General features: G+C 38.3%; 1 protein-coding gene across 1 annotated transcript in view; it reads left to right on the top strand.

Moving 5' to 3' along the window:
- Positions 1 to 17,646, top strand: part of LOC102212007 (netrin receptor UNC5C-like) — a 180,561-nt gene that overhangs the window by 89,317 nt on the left and 73,598 nt on the right. Inside the window, exon 3 of the mRNA XM_005722072.1 lies at positions 11,720 to 11,863. Coding sequence (XP_005722129.1) covers positions 11,720 to 11,863 — 144 coding nt within the window. The remainder of the gene's footprint in view (positions 1 to 11,719; positions 11,864 to 17,646) is intronic.

Below are 17,646 nucleotides of genomic sequence, written 5' to 3'. Positions count from 1 at the left end.
GTTCAATATCGATACGAGTATCGTTGGACCCCTAATAAATAAATAAATAAATAAATATATATATATATTTTTTGTTGCAAAGAACATCCCGGAAGCAGAAATTGAGAAAGAACGTATACATACAGCAGTATGTATACGTTCTTTCTTTGATGTTCTAGTTGGTGTCTGCTTCAGTTCTTAACCAAATCAGACACAGAAACAAAGGTTCGTATGCATATAGTGTTAAATACTATTTTCATAGAAGGTAAATTAAAATAGTAGTAATTTCTCTTCAACTATAGCATCATATCCCCATTGTGTTGCTTGTATTTGATTTCTTAAACACACTTTAAAAAAATTTTTTCCCTTTTCATCTGTCTTACTGCTTTCTAATGTTTGAGTACTAACTTTTTTGCTGAGAGCACAAACACAAAACAAAACTGTTAATAAGATGGTAAGTTGGCGTGCTGTCATCAGTTTTGTTTATTCATGAGTTTATGCTCACAGTCTTGCCCTCAGATCTTCCCTCTTTCTTTCCTCCTCTGTCTCTCAGTGCTCAGTACTGACTTCATGTGCAGCTGCTAGTCATTTATTAGTCTTCCATCAGCTGTTTGCTAGCTGCTGTGTTTTGAGTTATATGTTACTGAGAGGATTTTTCTGTTTAATTAATGAACCATGGCTTTAAACTTTCCTCTTGTCTAGTAATTGACACTTAGTTATTAACATAATTTCGAGCACCCAGTCTAAGATAACCCCCCCACATACATCAAGTTCTTTTTATTATGTTTCTACAGTAGATTTGTAATTGTGTATAAAGCTCATTTTATATATTAATATCAAATATCATATTTCCGAGTTCTACTGTTTGTCCTCTCTTCCTCCCCTCACATCCAACCTGTCGACCAGATGGCCGCCCCTCCCTCAGCCTGTCTCTGTCAGAGGTTTCTTCCTGTTAAAAGCGAGTTTTTCCTTCCCACTGTCACCAAAGTGCTTGCTCATAGGTGTTCATGTGGTTGTTGGGGTTTTCTTTGTATTATTGTAGGGCCTTTACCTTACAATATCAAGTGCTTCGAGGAATCTGTTATTATGATTTGGTGTTATATAAATAGAAAAGAGTAATCCTCAGGTCTTGGTCAAACATGGATTAAGTTTTGGAAGTTTTGGATTTTGGAACTGCTCAAGATGTGTTTTAGTTTGCATAATTTGCTGCTCTAGGAAATTTCATCTCAAGCACACAATAATCAGTATACACATACAAAATATGGCAACTGAATAATTAAATAGAGCTGATGATATCGAAGATTGCGTTAAGTCGTTGTTGTTGTTGTTGTTGTTTGATAACAGCAATTTGATTACAATAATGGGCAATAATTTCTCTGCTCTAAATAAACAGATGAAAAGTGCAAACAACACAGTCGAAATGATGAGAGAACGCCTTTTTTGGTGTCAGACAAAGCTTTTAGTTCACTTTGAAAATATAGGCAATGAAATTAGAAAACTAATTACAAATGCTAGATATATGTATATATCTGTATAGATAGATACAGTATTATAGTACACAGTTTTAGTTAATCGCTTAGAAATCTATTGTAGGGTCTTTGAATTTACTGTGTGTGCACTGTTTATCTGTTTGTCTTTGGTAAAACCTATACTCTTTAAGCTGTTTACTTCTCTTTGTTTCCTGCTGTTTCAGCAGCACAGCTAGAAGCTTTGACCCCCATACTGCTTTTATTATCTGTTTTCTTTCTCCCTCTCTTCCCCTCTGTCCCATCTCCTTACTTGCCGTTCTCCTTTCTTTTCTTTTCCTTTCTCTCTGCCTCATGCTGTTTTGTGCTCTACTCTAATTTCCACTGCCTGAAACTGGAGTGAGCAAAGTCAGATAAAAACCTGAGCTTGAGGAAACAGGGGAGAGAAGTAGGGGTTGAAGGAGAGATGTTGATGGAGGGTATCTTTAAGAGGACTGAAAAGGCCAACAGCTATCAGGGAGTCACACTGAGGAGAAAGACGATATGGATCCTGTTGTGCCTCCTGTCCCCCTCTCTCTGCCTGTCTTCTCATATTTTAGCAGAAAATGTAAAGTCAGCTTAAGTGTTGAAACACAGAGAAATTTGATTCTGGGGATAGAATGAAATAGATAAACAAACACAGCAAATGTAAAACAACCAAAAGTTGTGTTAAAAAGCTCTGTGTGCCCTGTTTCATTTTACTGCTCGTATAAGTAGAGTAACAGAAATGCAGACATTAAGTGTGGAAAATCAGAGAAAAAACAAAACAAAAGGGTAATCAGTGATGATTTACTGTCTTGAAAGATTAAATATTGAGGACTGAATAATGGAGCAATGTTGAATTTTTTAAAAAAAGTATGTTTATTGCAATTTTTGTGATTACATAAAGCTCAATAATAGAAATCAAGCTTTTTTTTATATAACAACGTTTAAAAAGATAAGTAAAATATGAATGCATGCTTAGTGATGCACTGATTTTACAATGGACTGCCTGGTTCCACAGTGTCTTCTGTCAGTGCAGAAGCTACTGTCGCCAGCTCCCTTATTCACCAGGGTTGCCACAGTGGGTAGCTTCACGTGTTTGACTTGGCAGAGTTTTGATGCTAGATGCCCTTCCTGATGCAACCCCAAAGGGATTTGTGTGTCCTATAGAGACGCTGTCTGTTGCATGGGCTTGCATACATTTCCCAAGGTGAAATCTGTATATTTTTTAAATTTCAATAAAAAGTCCTTAGAAGGTGTTGTAAACTTTACTTTCTGGATAAGTTGCAATTATGCAGAAAATTATTTATATATATATATAAAGCTCGCTAACTTAATACTGTTGGGCTTTCAGTCAAGGCCGCACATAAAAGAAACAAAAAGTCCCCCCCCCAAAAAAAAAAGCCCTCCTCCAGACAGGTGTTAATACAATCTCATTATTAGCAGTGACATTTGCTAAAACATGCTTACCATATCTCCATTTTAATTAATGTTGTGTAAGGTGCAGATCAGCATAATTTGTGCAGATCGCATATGTTATTGCGAAGGGCATTTCTCCAGTGTTTGCTTAAGCCATATGCGTACAACCACAGTATATCTCCATTAGCCTTGAAGTGTGCTAATGACATGTTGTGTACCAGGTTACTTACTTTGTCTCCATTAGCCAAAGTGTGAGTGGTTATTAGTCTGGTAGCAATGACCCGTGACTCCACATCTACACATGCACAAACACGCACACATACATTATTGGCACACAAAGTATTGGCTCTGGTGATTTGTGACCTCTTTCCCTCCATTGCTGCCATCTCACTTGTATTGATTTTTTTCTCGTCTTTGTCTCTCCCTCTTTCTGTTTCTCCTAATGTTTCTCCTTTCCTCTGTCTTTTTTGCCCTCTTTCTGGCTTCACTCCCATTTTTCTCTGTGGCCATTTGTTTAGTTCTTTTTTTAAATGTTGCTACAATGTCTGCAAATGTACAATATCTCTCCTTCTTGAATACAGAAAAGGTACATACCTGTGTCTATCTGTGCGTCTGTCTGTCTGTCACAAGAGAGAAAATGTGTGATTGATAATGCTTATCTGAGGGTTTTTGGTATAGTCCCCTTTAGGTTTTCTTTTGGTTCATTGCCTCTGTGGAACTCTGGAACTGCTAAAGGACTCAAATGTGCACACTCAGCAACATTTACATGCATACAAGCATGCACAGACACATACATTGTAATCAGTCACTATCACAGTGGAAACCTTTGAGCGAGTATACCCATGCACTTGCATGTATGCGTACATGCACGCGGTCTACACATTTTGAGTGTTCAGTTGGTTACAGACCGCTGATTCTGTTCTGTCAGTGTCCTCCATGATTTTTCCCTCCAAAGAACTCTGTCAGGCCTTGTTCTCTTCCTTTCTCACCATGCTTCACAGCCTGTTGTGATCTCACTTTAAATACCCCCTTTGGCTTTTCCGTCTTCATCTTTTAAACCCGTCCTTCATCGTAATGCTTATTTAAAAACGTAACATTTAACCTAGCCCTCAGCATTTAAACTGTGCAATTTCTGTTTTTAATGCATAAATAATAATGATCTAATACATTAAATTATTAGCATAATATATAATATGTGTTCTACATAAGGCATAATCTATTTTGCATAATGTCTTATGTAGAACAACCTTCTTGAAAAGAGCTAATTTGCGACAAATGCTGGCCACACAAACATTTATATCTGCTCAGTTTTTTTTATTTTTTATGATGACATCTAGTTCTGGTTAGAAGTTATTGTAGTTCGAAATGAAAGTTGAACTAATGTCGGAGACATCAATCATAAAACTGACATTTCAGCATTGTCGTTGGGACAACTTCCTGTGCGTTTCTTGGCTACTCTTTTGCTACAGATTTTGATTTGTCAGAGAATAACAATCACCATCTCCATATTAGGGATAATAATCATAACATCAATATAAGGAGGGACATTGCTGAAACTATTGGAATAGATCTGAGGAAATGTACAAAGAAGTGGAAACGGCAAGGTAAAAAAAGTCCTAGCGCTTTATTTATTTCTGCCATCTGTCACCACATAAAAAACCACCAGTATGTGACGACAAGGTATGATGTTGGTATACCCATTGAGTTTCATCCTAGGTGCTGCAAAGATTTACCACAGATGTCTAAATCAGGTTTGAGTAACCCCAACTGTGAGATGACACTAAAGATTTAGACTCAATCATGCAATGTTTGTTCTACCTAGGTTCTATTTGTACGCTATAATATGATAAATTATTCCATGTTCCTTAATCATCTGTAGATAAAATAGACTTTTAACGTGAATTTAACCATAATTAGCTTTAGCTAGAAATCAAATTTCTAAAAACTTTAAGTGAAATTAATTGCCATAATGCCAAGAGCACAGCAATAATATTTTTGCGGACTACGTCAACATTTTACATTACCTCCATATATTGTTTGCATTTCATCTTACACATGGAGAAAGGTTCGAAGGGAGCTGAATTATAATACTCATGTATTATATTGGACCACTGCTGGCCATGAGCGCAGTAAAAGTGAGTTTACCCTCGTCTTAAATTTAGTAAAAGAAGCCAGAGGAGGTGGTTCATCAGCCCTTTTACTTATTGTGCTTTTAGCCATTGCTGTTATTTTATTATGATTAGGGCTGTGGTATATTTTATTGGGTGTAACAGTGACCACATGCAGCCATCAAGTGTGTGTGTGTGTGTGTGTGTGTGTGTGTACATGTGTGCACATGTGTGCAGTAGTGATTATGAAGCTGACCTTTGTATGCTGGTAGTACATTTATCATAGAAATACTGCAGACTTTAATATTGGGCTGACTAGCTGGAAAAAGAACAGAGCACAATGTGTTCCTATGGATCTGAAATCATCTAAATCCTACTGCAAGGGACATTCCCCTGGCCAAACTTTAAAAACAAGTGTGGGTGTTGTGAGTTTACATTTTTCAAATAACAGTAAAATCAGCCAGTTTTATGTTTCCGTTGTACTATGTAAACATTTATTTATTTATTGTTTTAGTTCTATAATAAGCAGTGTTGGGAAGGTTACTTTTAAAATGTATTCCATTACAGAATACAGAATACATGCCCCAAAATGTATTCTGTATTCTGTAACGTATTCCGTTACGTTACTCAATGACAGTAACGTATTCTGAATACTTTGGATTACTTAATATATTATCATGCTTTTTACAACAACGTGAATGTACTATTGCTGTGTGATTTATTACTATTACTGAAGGTCCGCGACTCCGAACTGTAGTAAAGGGACGTCTGGCTAATACGGCGGGGTCCCTGTCGGCTCGTAGCCGAAAAATAGCTTTACTTTGTTGTCTGGGTCAACTTTTCTTGCGAGAGACAGAGAGAGTCATTGAAAGACTGCTCCAACGGAACTTATTGTTTTCGGAGGAAAACACGAACACGGTGTACAGTCGAGTCTTAATAGCTTACTTACAACTGGGCTCGTCAGGCACTCTTCTTGGCTGAAGTGGTTATTATTATATTTACATGCTTCCAGCTCCCGTTTTTGCTCGATGACAACTCGTACCTTTCCACTCCCCTTTTTCTCCCTCCTCGCGCTCACAGACCCATAACGTGTATGGCAGTCCATTCTCCCTGCAACACGGACTACACTGCCCATGATGCTACATTCTTTAGAGCTATGCTTGTAGCATTCTGCCTGTTAGCTTAGCACAACAACAACAACAACGAAAAGGCGCTCTCTCACCCAGGAAACACACAGTCGCAGAGAGAGAGAGAGCGTCGCCCTGTAACCATGGCAACCGTAACGCTGCCGCCTGGAACAACAGAACGTAGCTGTCAAACAAAACCCAAACAGTCCTGACCCGCGACAATATGAAACAGGAAAGTACCGCAGTGTAATCCATTTATTTCAACAAAATAACTGTATTCTGAATACCACCTGTTTAAGCGGTAACTAACGGAATACAGTTACTCATATTTTGTATTTTAAATACGTAACGGCGGTACATGTATTCCGTTACTCCCCAACACTGATAATAAGATAAGGTAACCTTTATTAGCCCCACACGTGGGAAATTTGTTTTGTTACAGCAGAAAGTGGACAGTGAGGTTACAGCAATTACAAATTAGTTACAAAGTTACACAGATTAAGAAAAAAAACCCACTGGAATAGGATAAGAGAATAAGAATGAGATACTGTACACAATAGAATACAGTTAAATAAAATACTATGTACAACAGAATAAAATGCAATGCTGTCAGAAAAAAAGAATTGCACTCAGTGTTATTGCACAGAAAAAGAGAATGAGGATATTGGTCATAAATGTGGCACTATGACACAAAGTTAAAGCAAGAGGGTTCTCGGTTTGAATCCACCAGCTAGCTGGTACCTTTCTCTTCAGTTTCCATACTCAATGGCAGGGGTGTCCAAGTCCAGGCCTCAAGGGCTGGTGTCCTGCAGGTTTTAGATCACTATTTCATTCCCAGGCCTCTGGAGAACTTCAAGACATGTTGAGGAGGTAATTTAGCCATTTAAATAAGCTGGGTTGGATCAAGGACACATCTAAAACCTGCAGGACACCAGCCCTTGACACCTGTAGTTGCTCTATGGGTTCTCTGGCCTTTTCCCAGTTCAGTGATAATTACGTTAGATTAACTGGTGGTTCTCAATTGGCTTTAGGTGTAAATGAATGATTGTCTGTCCTTCTGTGTTAGCCCTGCAACAAACTGGTGACCTGTCCAGGCTTTGGCCCGTCTCTCATCTAATGACAGCTGGGGTATAGATGGATATTCATTTTACACTTTTAGCAGTGGATTTCTACAGATCACAAGCTTAAGGAAAAACCTAATCATAGAGACAAAAAGAAGAGTTATGACCTTAGTGATGATGAGTGTGTTATGCTGTTTTCCAGATCTTCTTTATTATGGACTTTTTTGAGGTGAGCGGGGGTATGAGTTTTTTGCGAAACTAATACATACAATATGTCTAAGCTGGACTTTAAGCATTACATCCTAAGTGCAGCAAGCAGAGATGAAATTATTTGCATGTGTCATGTCTCCATTAAGAAAAAAGAAGTTCTGGAGTGACAAAACACATTCATGCAGTATTGTACTTCCATTCCCCGGGTGACAAGTAAACTTAGTTATATGAATCGACGCTATACGACTAACAGAAATATTTTGGGGTTTGTGCAGTTTTGTGATTGATAGAAATGTTTGTGACAGTATCCACTTGTCTTGATGCTTTTCTTCCATTTTTCATCTACTTCTTTCCCTTCACCTCCCTCAGCTGACAGCAGTGGTTTTGTTGATGTGATGTTCTGTCATGCTACAGAGACCCAGAATCCCATGCTTGTCTCCTCATAACAGATTGATGTGAATTCTTTGAGCACAGTATTGAAACAAAGTAAGGCACTGAGTGATCTGGGACTTTTTAAGCCTCAGGTAGTTCCGTCAGATTTTGCCCAGCAACTCTTGCTTTGTGAGTTTTGCATTGTCAAACACTGGAAACAACCAGGGCTGTCTCAACCGCACAACTCCGGACCTAGTGACGTCTGTCTTTATCTTATATATCCATGTGATGTACTATAAACCTTGAAAATCCGTTTTCATGCAGAATGTCACCGGTAAAAACTTGTGAACAGCTGCATAATTGTCATGTCAAAAACATTGCATACTTAGGCCATAGCTGTTCTTCCTGCATAGCCTAAAGCCATTATTTAAGAGATACATTCATTCAAATCAATAACTTCTGTTTTCGGCTTTGAAACCATAATTTTCTAATATATTTCAATCAAAGGGTTGATGTTTGAAATGTGTAAAACCGTAGATTGTTGATAAAATTTGCATCTAGGACTCATAACTTTGAGCAAATGTATTACATATCCAAACTGACAGAATGAGCAAACATCCCTCCGGGGCTAGAGGTAGATACTGAGGTGGTAGATGGGTTCAAACATCAGGCAGATGAACTGAATATTTTGCAGCTTAATATACAACAAAATCAAACCAGAAATGTTTGGTAGAAGGCACGAGGAATATAATGCAGTGCAACTTGAGTTGTCTGTCTGAACTAGCCTGCAGGCTTTGTTTTATTTAGATAGATTTCATGTGATTTCTTTGCATGACTTTCAGAGCAAACCCTATCTCACGAAAGTCAGATTATTGATTTTGAAAGTGAGAATTAGTTAGCATTAGCACGATGAAGACTTCATCTCTTCAGTTTTGACCTTTAGTCTCTACTACATTAACAAGGATTAAGTGCAGTGGCGGTCCTAACCTGTTTGGCGCCCTGGGCGCCCAACTCCCAGCAAATGGGCGATAGAAAACCGATCGGTGCCTATGCCATTCCCAATATGCGCTGGCATGATGTCGGGGCAGCAGGAGTACAAGCATTTTATTTATTTATTTTTTTTGGCCGATGCCCGTGATGCCGCCCCGGGCAACCGCCCGTGTCGCCCGTATCAGAAACCGCTACTGATTAAGTGGTGTATTTTCTTCAACATATTTTCATAGGAACAGCCATGTTTTTAATCTACTGTGAAGTTCTTAGCTCTTCACAGCGTGGTTTTTCACTGTATATGACCTGTTCCTAGTTTGTTTTGCTTTTTTGTCTGTTTTCTTTGTTGTTTCCTACCTTGTAAAACACATTGTTATCCTTCACTGCTGATCCCTGCCTCTTATCTAGCAGTTTAGGTGTTCTAGTAACTTTGCACTGAACCATAATTAACTGAAGTTTATAACTGAGAGTTCTGCACTTATGCTTCAGAGTATAGAGATGGTTAATTAGCTAGCCACTGCACAACCATTTAAAAATTTAATAATACATCTCTGGAAACTTTAAAATTCTTTTTTTCTGTTGGGTTGCTTTTTTATTAGCTGCAAGCTACAAGTTCAAAAAACTTTGAGGTTTAAAACCTTCAGCCTTCTGCTTGGAGAAAATATCTTATTATCCAGTGTTAGTCAGCTGGCTTTACCTGCCTTTACTTCTCCAAGCAGTAAAGGCAGGAGAGAGACCAATATTTGTAGTTTACAGAAACAGTTGTGAGTGTGCTCTCTTTTTTTCTTCTTCTTTCGTGCTGCCAGATACACCCCCCCCCCCCCCCCTTCCGCCAGTTTGCCATTACCTTATTTTATGGGGGAAAGTGCACATTTAATTCTGAGTGTTAAATTTTTCCCTTGTTTTACAAATTCTTAGCGTTCCTGCACACGTGTCTCAGTGTATCCCAGTGCAGCCACTGGCTTTGCTTGAAATGCTCCACTAATTGAATAATATTTAGCTTCTAATGATTTTTGATATTCAACCTAATAAGTCATGTACACAGTGTTGCAAAAGCTTTAAATATGTATATGTTTCCCATTTATTTGTCTTCATCAGAAGCCTGCTTCCACCCTCTCATTGAGTCACCAAAGCCCGTGGTGTCTTTCATGTACCATCCCATATGCTTCTTTGCATATGCTGAGTCCCTTTTTCACATCTAGCTGTCTGACTCTTTTGAACAATTCCCTTTAATTGCTCATTACTTTGGCAGTAGCATTCTCACTGGTCTCCACCTTCTTCCTATCGTTCTTGCCCTTCTTGTGCTCACACTTTTGTCTTTTTTTTTGTCTCATTGGTATTGCTTGCCCACTCGTTGTCTCAGCTTTAGTCCTGGTTTCCTTGCCTGTTATAATTGTCTCTTTAGCAGCCGTTTTTTTTGCCTCTGTTGCTGTGCTCCTTTGCTCTCTCATTTCATGCTGTGAAGCCATATCAATCTCCCTTGTTTGCATGTTTTCTCAAACATCAGTATGCACAACAGTTTTACAAGCTTTGCTCTTTACAGTGCTCTTCCCATCAATGGCTTTTAGCCCCTTTTTTGCCTCCTACTAGATTTTTATTTTTGGACTTACTCTACACTTTTCTCCCTGTGCCATCAGTCAATTTGAATTTCTGTATTATCTAAGGTCCCTGTTTACTTTCCACACACTCCATCTTATTGAGGTTTATTTATTTATTTCTAACTGAAAAGCCATACCGATCTTCCAGCTAGCTTACTTGAAAGCTTATGTTGCCTTTCTTACACTTTGCCCTTATGGGTTACTTATTAATTCTCCCACCAGCCATTAATGGCCTTAAGTTTGCCTCAGTCTCATTCACTGTATTTCACTTTGTTTCCTCTTAGTCTCCTTTGCCTCAGTCCTGGCTTTGCTGCTATAACTGTCTCTCTTATGGCAAGAACTTGCCGAGAGTCTTCATAAGTAATAGGCCCAAGTCAGATTTGTGGAGCCCCGTAGAGACGGTTTCTGGGGTCTCTGTAACTCAACTGAACCTGAAATAAACTGCCAAGATCTCTTCTCATGGCATTTTGCCCATCTACTCCCCAATGCCCACGTACTCCTACTTGAATACATTTTTATCTCTGTTCCCTCCCTCTTTCCTTTTCACATTTTATCGACCTCTTCCACCTCTTAACCTGTCATCCTCCTCTCCCTGCAACTCTGTCATGTTGCTCTTCATTACATCTACCTGTCTACCATTTCTCTCATTGCCCTCTCCCCTTCCTTTCCAGTCTGTAACCTAAAGTTTTTACTTTAATTAATCGCTTCTTGATAGTTCTGTTTATTTACTCTCGAATATTACTTTCCTTGGTCACAGAGTTTCTCAATTTTCTGTATCCTGTATGTAGATTTTTTTTAAATGTAGATTTTCTGCGTGTCATCGTGAGTTTTTCCCTTAGACTTCATTTCCTTTTTTCTCTTTCAGTACCCCTCTATCTGTGCTCCCTTGTAGTGCTATCAGTAGGGTGCAGCTACTCAAATCTTACACTTATTCTTTACATAGGAGCTGCTTTCAAAACTCCAGAGAAAAGAGGGAATTGGGGGTGGACTGAGATAAAGAGTAAAAGCGCAAAGGAACAATCTCACAAATGTGATATTAAATCCAGAGTGGATCTACTCTGTAAAGTGACCTGGCTTTGTAAACACCAGCAGCTACTGAATGATTATCCTCAACTTTAATTTACTAGCTGAGATATTTATTATGGATTGCTCTTACTTTTTCTTTTTAAGCTAACATGTAAGCCATATCAGGCAAATAGAAGCTTATTTAAGTTTCACATTTTCTGGAGAATCAGCACGTGAGTAAGACAAGGAAATAAAAAAAATAACTTATTTATGACTTACCATTTGTTAGCGCTTGCATTTTTGCTCGATTCTTATTCCCAGTTGAAATTGTAAACAATACAATGGTGTTTTTCCCTTTTGCTGCAGGTCTGGTGGTGAGAGAAGCCAGCATAGAAATAACACGGCAGCAAGTGGAGGAGCTGTTTGGGCCTGAAGATTACTGGTGTCAGTGCGTGGCCTGGAGCTCTGCTGGAACCACCAAAAGCCGCAAGGCACATGTCCGGATTGCATGTGAGTTAGCTACTCTAAGCATCCATACAAGATATAAAAGTTGGAAAATACTGCTTATGGGAGTGGATTGGATTGTCCACAATTTATATTTAAAGTTTTCTGTCTGATAAACAAAACAAAACATTTTCTCTTATCTCAGTAAAAATGTGTATGTTTGCAATCTTGTGCACACAGATACACTAAACAGTTATCATGGGTTGATTCAGTCTCATGAAAGCCTTTTGTAAAACACAGTAGCCTAAAACTGAAAGCAAACAGGGAAAACTGATTACCTTATTCAATGCAAATAGAGGCATCACAGCTGACTTAACCCCCTGGTGTGTGTAGTTTATTATTACTCTGTAGTAATATGAACACAAGTGCAGGGATGTTATACCGCCTATTTTTCTTTTACAAATAAAAACGCAAAAAAAAAACATCCAAGTAGTCTAGAATTTTTCTTTATCATCTCATCACTTGCACCAGTGATTTTATGCTGCACATACCTGCTGTGGATTTCCACAGAACAGCAGGACACGATAAAGTGAGTTTGTTACCTTGCTTTGAAGTTTAGGTGTGCAGTCGGCTGTATTACTTTATGCAATATTTGTAACGGATGAACAGAATCGTCTTGTTTCATGCATGTGATTTTACTAAAAGCACATTACAGTTGGTTACATTTTAAGCAGGAAAAACTGGAGAGTCAGATTTTTTTTTTTTTAAACCGAATTAACTAAAAAAAAACCTTTGAAGAAAATGTACCCACCGTATATAATGCAGTGTAACTTTTCTAAGCAGAGAGTTAGCTCTATAACTTTGGTCGACCATCAGTAGCTTCCTGTTATGGTCTGGTGAAGAATTTAATAAGACAACTGGGAGTCTGACTATAAGGTCACCAAAAGAACACAGCACAGATTAGACCCGGCCAGACTTCATATCAGTCTAACAGACAGTACTACTATGTAATACTGCATACACAGTTAACACATGGGGAAATCATTTCAGGAGTCCCCCAGCAACAGCTCAGGGAAAGGAAAAAAGCTAAATCCTGTCACGAGTGATGGTCATTTGACAGCTGTACAACATCTGAGGAGCAAGGGAATTGAGATGTTTGATAAAAAAAAATTATCTAAAAGAAGTCGTTTGGTCTTTCAACATAATCCTCATATAAAACAATGGATTGTTCCTTGAGAGCTTCTTTCACTGAGATTTGAAGCCACAACAGTAGTTTTCCAAGCGTCATTGCTCTGGTCAATTCAGCCATATAAGACAACTGGGACTTGTCTGAGTGCTCAGGTTATAGAAAGGTCAAGCAGAAAAGAAATACCAATAACAAAATCGACCCCACCTCTCCAGTTTACCAGGCTTATACTGACAGTTATGCTCTGCTTCAGTGCTCTCTCAAAAGGACAACTGGGGAATTTGACAGAGTCCATTCAGCATGCACACTGGATAAACTGCACACATCCCCATATGTAGGACTTTAACAGACAGTATCACTCTAGCAGACATGCACCCTGAAAGTCTTATTCTCCCAGGTTGGTCTTATTCTTTCTGCAGAAGGAAATCCATCATGCAGACCCTTGTGTTTTATTGCCACTTTTATTTGGCCTTAACTATGTATCACATTTTCACTTTTGCAGAACTTGATACCTGTGTTTATGTATTCACTCTCCAGTTATCTTGGAAGTATTCAGTATATTAATTTGGCAACAAAGGTCCATGAGTTTTTTTCACAGTGAACTTTAATTTGTATTTTTGCCTCTACGCCACCTCTAATCAAATAAAAAAAAAAACATATCATAGCATTAACTTTTAACTTAATAACGGCCATTATTATGCTGTGTTACCAATTTTTAGAAGCTCAAAAGTAATGTTAGGCCTGTTCTCTCATTTTCTGACACAGATAAAAGATCTCGAGTTAAATCTAAGTGTGGAATTTGAATTTGGTAGCTGTTTACTGGAACTGTCAATGTGAGGTCCAGTGAGATGTTGATGCAAAAGAAAGAAGGAATGTACTGGCCGGCTCAGCAAGAGCCGAAATCTGGAAAACCAAGGAACGCAGCTACATCTGATGATCATAGGAATTATTAACCAGATTATTTGGACAGATGAAACCAAAATTAACTTGTACCAGAATGATGGGATGAGAAAAGTATGGAAAAGGAAAGAAACGGCTCATGGTCTGTTGCATACCACATCATCTGTCAAACATAGAAGAGGCAAGGCTATGGCATGGGCATGTATGGCTGCCAACGGAACTGGGTCACACGTGTTTATTGATGATGTGACTGCTGATAGAAGCAGCAGGATGAATTCTGGAGGGTACACAGCTATACTCTCAGCTCATATTCAGCCAAATGCTGCAGAACTGATCAGACAGCGCTTCAACTGTGCAAATGGATAATGACCCAAATCAAACTGCAAAAGCAACCCAAGAGTTTCTCAAGGGGAGAAAAATGGAATACGCTCTTCAATGACCAAGTCAGTCACTTGATCTCAACCCAAAAGAGAATTGCTTTTCAGTTACTGAAGATGGAAGTGAAGACTGAGAGATCCACACCACAGGTGGAGCTACAGCTGAAGGTGGCTGCAGTAAAGGCCTGGCAGAGAAAGCACAGTGTTTGATGTCCATGTGTTCTAGACTTCAGGCACTCATTGACTGCAAACCATTCGAGTCCCAGTATTGAAAACTGTCCTTATATTTAAAATTATTACTTTGCCCAAATAGGTTTGAGCTTCTAAAAAGCTGAAAGTCTGCACTTCAGTCACATCTTGATTGTTTGATTTGAAATCCAGTTCAGTGGTGTACAGAGACCAAAGTATAAATCCTGTAATTTTCTGAAAACCTATGGACCTAATTCTATTAATAACCGAATAATACATCGACATAAATCCATTTTGTTGTGTAGATCACATTTAAATCCAACCTTATATTTAATTATTCAATATGCTAAACAGAATTTGAAGAACTATTTTCTGTACTGAAACTCTGACCAGTATACTGTATGAATGGAGTGAGTACAAACATCTGCAGCATCATTTAAATGTCAAACCATTTAAAATTCTATCACCTTTCAAAACTTTTCTTTGATGAGCCATGCAAAATAAATGACTGAAAAATATATTTCAAAGTAAACTAATTGACCCAAACCTGAAACTCTGTTCAGCAGAGGTAGATACACCTGTGATTACTGACATTCAAGTTTCAATCGGGTGATCATTTGAATAAAATCGAGTACACCTGTGATTTACAATTAGCTTAATTGCATTAAAAATTACTTTCAGAAACCGTGCTTCAACAGCGTAGCAGTGAAAACCAGCCAGGTGAGTGCTTCAGACTTGGCACAGTAGATTATCAGTGGAAATGAGAATTTCTGTAAGAGCTCAAAGAGAATGAAGGGCATGCTCTCATATAAACATCAGCATCTATGCACAGCTTGGAATTAATGAGAAAATTCTGTCTTCAAGAAAGTCCAAGGGGAAAAAAATCATATATAAAACTAACACTTGCATAAGAACATGGGGGAAAAAAGGCTGGTGATTAGTGGGAGCACATCCTTCGGGATAAGACTAAGATAAATTGTTCAGGTCAGAAGGGGTCCAACATGACGGGAATGAATCTGGCCTGGTATAACACAGTGAACGCATACTCTAACTAAAATTTATAATACTAGCTGACAAGACAGCTCCCACTCTCCAAAAGCTCAGGTGAACTGGAATATCCCAGTGTGATAATAATGCAAAAGCCCATTCATTTTCTTAACCACTTATTCGAGGTTGTAGAGGGCTGACACGCTACCAAAAAGAGCTTCTGAAAAGGAATAAAAAATGAAAACTATGACCAGGCAAGGTAGGGTCCTTAACCTGAATCTAATGTAACACCTTTGGGGTATTTCAAAGATAAAGGTGGACCAATATAACCCCTCCAGCAAAGAGAAGCTTAAAAAGAATATTTACAATGTCAGAACTCCTCTCCAGAAATCTGTGCAAAAGGGGCATGAAGTCTACGCTGAGAAGGATTCTAGTTTTTAAGTAAATACTTTAATGGTTTTTTTTTTTCTAGAACTCTTAAGGTTGTGTTTTTGAATTTTACATAAGAGCAAATACTCTGCAGTTCAACAGTGTATAATCACACAGTATTGTGGCAGCAGTACATTCCTTCGTTAATTTGGCTTGTCAGTTGTAAAGACCGTTTTAATTCATAACAGCATCACTACTCTCTGCAATGTTTCATCAGATGAGGATTTTTTTTCTCTCAGCAGAGAGTTAGTGACACAGTCAGAAATATCCTTCTAAGCTCTGCTAATAACATTCTCGAATGGAGTGGGCCCTCCTTGGGGTGCAGTGAAATCTGGGTAATGTGCCGTTTTTGGCTCATGTTTGGGCTGATACATACTAAGAGACAGATGAATACAAGTTTATGTTTACAGGCTTCTGAGACTCGCAGAGGAAAACACATAACTGCAGACACTGCTGTATTGCTGAGTGACTTAGCTTATCAACAAGGTACTTGGCATCGATTTTACATGCGTAAATGTGCCTATGTACGCAAGAATGAGAATGCATCACAACCCATTTACAGTATTGTTTATCATGCAGTAGCATCATTTAGCATGCACTGTGACATTATCACATCTCTTGATTTGAGATGTGAACTTGAACTTCTTTTGGGTTCAGATTCATTAATTAATTATTAATGCTGCAAAAAAGTGGCACAAAGTAGTTTCTGAAATTACATTATATCACATCATAGTTAAAATAAATAAATAAAACAACAGAAAAGTTACCAATATTTGCTATATTTAACATACAATGTTTTATATTGTCTAACCAGTCCTTTCGTGGCTGTCAGCGATCTGTGCTAAATCATAAATCTTCACGCTAATTTAGCAAAAGCAAACTAGCTCTTTCCAGATCTTTTCTTTCGACATTTTGTCAGCCAACTTTTTCAAAGTAGGTAAAACTTTATAACTGCTCGACTGTGAGACTTGCTGGAGGTTAGGTGGCGGGATGGTGAGGGATGATGCCTTTAAAACGCTTTGAAGGTTCAACAAATATCAAAGAAGAAAAAAATAATCTTCTATACTAAATCCTGGTAGTCTTTCATTTTATTAATTTCTCTTCATATCTCTTTTTTATGCATTTATTTTCTCCACGTACTGGCATATTTTCCTTCTGACTTTTTCTGTCCCACCGTCCTTCACTTTCTCTCTCTCAGTTATAACAGTGACTTTTCCCTTAACCAGATCTGATTACACTGAGCCCCCTTTTGTGATAACCTTTTACTTCAAATCGACCCAACCTCCTGACCTACCCTGCTTTTCGGCTCCTATTTGGATCTACTGTTGTGATTAAAATGCTTCCTGGCAGCTAGAGCTTGCTGAGCAAAGTGTCTTTTTTTCCACTGCACCATGCAAAAGCAATTCAGCATTTCTCTCCTGCTTTCGCCTTCCTACTCATTTTCTTCCCCATTGTTTTCTCCCCTGTTATTTCTTATTGCTTATTGAGAGTGCGCTCTTCATGAGCTTATTGTTTAATTCTGTCATCAGCGCTCTCTCTCTCTCTCCTTCTCTTGCTTTAAACTGTGTCATTCTCCAGCATCTCCAAGCTTTTTAATAAGTACAGATGTAACACTCCGAGGCACTAACAAAATATGCAGTTTGTAGCAGGATAATGGCAATAAGTGTTGTGACTCTAAATCTGACACACACATACAGTGATATTTAATATCTGACAGTTTTATTGGACTTTTGTAGCAGACCACTTTAGCTTATTTTGTGGTTTATAAAGCACATAGAGGC

Source organism: Pundamilia nyererei, unplaced genomic scaffold (assembly GCF_000239375.1).
Source record: "Pundamilia nyererei isolate P.nyererei 1_Seehausen unplaced genomic scaffold, PunNye1.0 scaffold00006, whole genome shotgun sequence".
In the NCBI taxonomy this organism is placed as follows: domain Eukaryota; kingdom Metazoa; phylum Chordata; class Actinopteri; order Cichliformes; family Cichlidae; genus Pundamilia; species Pundamilia nyererei.
This window is presented reverse-complemented; position numbering and strand designations above follow the sequence as displayed.